General features: G+C 46.2%; 1 protein-coding gene across 1 annotated transcript; it reads right to left on the minus strand.

The window, feature by feature from the left end:
• Positions 1 to 1,403: 1,403 nt before the first annotated feature.
• Positions 1,404 to 2,792, minus strand: LOC109759965 (uncharacterized). Its single transcript, XM_020318795.1, has one exon. The coding sequence runs from the start codon at positions 2,790 to 2,792 to the stop codon at positions 1,404 to 1,406; it is 1,389 nt and encodes a 462-aa protein (XP_020174384.1).
• Between the last annotated feature and the right edge of the window lie 1,385 nt (positions 2,793 to 4,177).

Below are 4,177 nucleotides of genomic sequence, written 5' to 3' on the forward strand. Positions count from 1 at the left end.
GGTCCTGAGTCCATGGGTTCCATGTGACTTCTGCCTCATCAAGGATCTCAAACTGCTGGTGGTACATAGGGTAACAATTTTTTGCAATATCTGGAGACCAACGTTTCCGTGCCTTTGTCCACCTGGTGGCCATAGTTGCACTGCCACCCTCGCTAAAGTCGTATGGGTGTACGGGTTGTACTATACGAGGTCGTCATACAGGGAGGTATTCCCAGGACCACAACTGTAGAAACTCGTAGGCGACACAAAGTAATGGAGCTTTTTGTGCGAAAGAGGTTTTTTGTGTGGCATCACACAAGTCTCTATATGTATGAGATAGCATGGCAAAACCGAAGCTGTATTTTGGCTGCTCGGGTAAAGGTTCATCTACCATATTCTCTGCAATGTAGATGAGACCAGGGATAACTACGTCCCCATGTGAATTTGGAAACAGATTCCCAAGGAGCCACAACAAATACGCAAACAGATGTCTTTTTCTCGTCTCCTCATTTGCGAAGCTAGATTAAATAAGAAAGTTATCACGAAGCCAGACGAGTGGGATGCCCCGAGGGCCACCAGAACGTTGTGATTCTGGCATTTCCATCCCAAGACGGGCTGCTATATCTAATGCCCAAGATGGAGACACTCGTGGAGAGACTAACGGCTCACCTCTAATTGGTAGAGTAGTGATTATAGAAACATCTTTCAGTGTAGGTGCAAGCTCCCCAAAACGAAAGTGAAAGGTGTGGGTTTCAGGTCTCCACCGGTCAACGAGGGATGTCAAAAGGGATGGGTCCGAACGTACTTGGTCGTCACATGATGTGAGCCTAGCAAAACCTTGTAGTCCATAAGCGTCAAGGTGAGCAAGGAAAGAATTGTGTATTGGCCATGTTTTCTTTATGGTTCGAAGTCTGAAAGACCGATAATCATGCTTAGTATTTGGGTTCAAAAATAGGTGGCAACGGTGGCCGGCGTCAAGGGGGCCCTGCAAAAGCACTGGTACTTCACCCATAACCTGCACAGAAACATACAAATATAAATTACGAGGAAGACACAAATACAAATGCAAATCAAAATTAACTTAAAAATACAAAGAGATACGATTTACATTAATTATCTGAAGTTAACATCACGAGTACAATAATACAAAGAGATTCAATTTAAATTTAATATAAGTACACATAACGAGTAGAAATATAAATAGACATAGCGAGTACATATATATCAACATCATGCATTGTTGTTGGCTCGATACGGGCATTCTCTGCGTGAATGTCCAGGACACCTGCAAACGCGGCATCGCCTTGGTTCTCCCATCTGGCTATGTTCCATGTCATTGCGATGACGCCTAGACTGACGTCGTCCCTTTGCGGTTCTCATCAAGTCGGCGTTCGGAACCCATTTCAGCCCATCTGGCCACAACATTAGTAGTTCATATCAATGCGCCAAGCCCAGAACTCACCGTTCCAAGTGTTGTACAGATTGTACATGTTGAAGTATGGCGATATGTATGGCTCAACGCTGATTTTTTGATCAGCAGCCGCCCGGAGCACATGACTGCAAGGGTAGCCCTCAAGCTTGGGCTTGTTACAAGTGCACTCACAGGAGATTGAGCCAAGGGTGACAGCTTGCTTTTTTGATCCTCTGTGGTGACCCTTAACGTACTTGGCTCGCACATTGACCTCCCACTTATTCCTAAGTGCGTCCACTTTCCTGCAGCCATGACTTTGGGACTTCTTTGCTTTCTCGTCCAGATGTCTTTGCATCTTCTCGGACCATGGCTTGTTTAATTCAACTTGTGCTTTGGCGACGATGACCCTGTCTGCAAAGTATGACAGGGTCCGGTTCCAAGTTTCTTCAATTAGGGCTGTGATAGGCAGTGCTCGCACCCCTTTAAGAACACCATTGTACACCTCTGACATGTTGCTGGTCATTATTCCATACCGAGCCCCGGTGTCGTGAGCCTGCGCCCACTTGTCCAAATGAGGGCAATTCTCGCCGATCCACTGGCTCAAATTTATGGGCATCCTACGACCCCTCCGGTCTTCTCTCTGCGGCAAGGCCGCGCGGTCGATGTCACCATTGATACCTATCCAGATCGCATTCATTTTGGCTTCATTTTTTTGCATGCACATCCTCTTGAATAACTTGAACCAATCCTTGTTTTTGAATTTGGAGTAAAAGTTTGCTGCCAAATGCCTCATGCACCACCTTCCCTCTAGATCGGGCCAGCCCCACTCTTCTTCCGATGCCTTAATTATTTCAAGAGCGCTTAATAATCCAGTGTTGCGATCAGAGATGATGCAAACACCTTTACGCTCTTTCACGACACCCATCTTCACGCAGCTCAGGAACCACAACCAGCTATCTTTGTTCTCGCTCTCGACCAATGCATATGCAATAGGAAGAAGCTGATTATTTGCATCCGCTGCAATCGCCACCAATAGTGTGCCCTTGTACTTTCCAGTGAGAAAGGTACCATCAACTGATAATACCGAGCGACAGTGCCCGAAGGCTTGTATAGTCTGGGCGAATGCCCAGAATAAGCGGTCCAGGATTAGCTCACCCGGGTTCATTGGGTTTGGACGTTCTCTCCGCCAAACTTGAGTCCCCCTATTAGCACTTGCTATTTGATGAAGCATTCTAGGGGCATAAGAATAGGCCTCCTCATAGGTACCATACAAGTTCTTGAATATATTTTCCTTCGCACGCCTAGCCTTGCTGTAGCTAACAGGAAAGCCAATTAGATCCTCTGCATCTTTTTGCAGAGCCCTAACACTAATGTTGAGACTTCCCTGCACAATCGTTTCCATCGTTTGTGCCACATATTTTGCTGTCACATTGCAGTGATTTGAAAGAGTCCCAGTTTGCTCACAGGTATGCTCCACTATTTTTGTGATATGCCATGACTGACATACCCTAGGCTTCAGTCTAGCGAGAACTCTTCCGCGGCAACCTTTCGCGGTGTGGATGCATATGACCTTCAACTCTTTTTTATCGGACTGCTTCACTCTATGCTCGCGGTGGATGCCGATTGCATAGCTACCCATTGCCTGGTAAGCAGACTTCTTGTCTGGGAAAACTTGCCCAACCTCCAGGCTCCCCGCTCCTAGGCAAGAAGCAGAGTGAAATGTTGGAAATATGCCCTAGAGGCAATAATAAAATGGTTATTATTGTATTTCCTTGTTCATGATAATTGTCTGTTGTTCATGCTATAATTGTATTAACTGGAAACCGTAATACATGTGTGAATACATAGACCACAACATGTCCCTAGTAAGCCTCTAGTTGACTAGCTCGTTGATCAATAGATGGTTATGGTTTCCTGACCATGGACATTGGATGTCATTGATAACGGGATCACATCATTAGGAGAATGATGTGATGGACAAGACCCAATCCTGAGCATAGCACAAGATCGTGTAGTTCGTTTGCTAGAGCTTTTCTAATGTCAAGTATCATTTCCTTAGACCATGAGATTGTGCAACTCCCGGATACCGTAGGAATGCTTTAGGTGTACCAAACGTCACAACGTAACTGGGTGGCTATAAAGGTGCACTACAGGTATCTCCGAAAGTGTCTGTTGGGTTGGCACGAATCGAGACTAGGATTTGTCACTCCGTATGACGGAGAGGTATCTCTGGGCCCACTCGGTAATGCATCATCATAATGAGCTCAATGTGACCAAGTGTTTGGTCACGGGATCATGCATTACGGTACGAGTAAAGTGACTTGCCGGTAACGAGATTGAACAAGGTATTGGGATACCGACGATCGAATCTCGGGCAAGTAACGTACCGATTGACAAAGGGAATTGTATACGGGATTGATTGAATCCTCGACATCGTGGTTCATCCGATGAGATCATCGTGGAGCATGTGGGAGCCAACATGGGTATCCAGATCCCGCTGTTGGTTATTGACCGGAGAAATGTCTCGATCATGTCTACATGTCTCCCGAACCCATAGGGTCTACACACTTAAGGTTCGGTGACGCTAGAGTTGTAGAGATATTAGTATGCGGTTAACCGAAAGTTGTTCGGAGTCCCGAATGAGATCCCGGACGTCACGAGGAGTTCCGGAATGGTCCGGAGGTAAAGATTTATATATGGGAAGTCCTATTTTGGCCACCGGAAAATGTTCGGGATTTTTCGGTATTGTACCGGGAAGGTTCTAGAAGGTTCCGAAGTGGGGCCCAC

The sequence above is a fragment of the Aegilops tauschii genome, chromosome 2, assembly GCF_002575655.3.
Source record: "Aegilops tauschii subsp. strangulata cultivar AL8/78 chromosome 2, Aet v6.0, whole genome shotgun sequence".
Taxonomy (NCBI): Eukaryota; Viridiplantae; Streptophyta; class Magnoliopsida; order Poales; family Poaceae; genus Aegilops; species Aegilops tauschii.

Bases quoted from the DNA above. Each gene is read 5' to 3' on its own strand.
- LOC109759965 (XM_020318795.1), bottom strand. From the start codon at position 2,792: ATGGAAACGATTGTGCAGGGAAGTCTCAACATTAGTGTTAGGGCTCTG.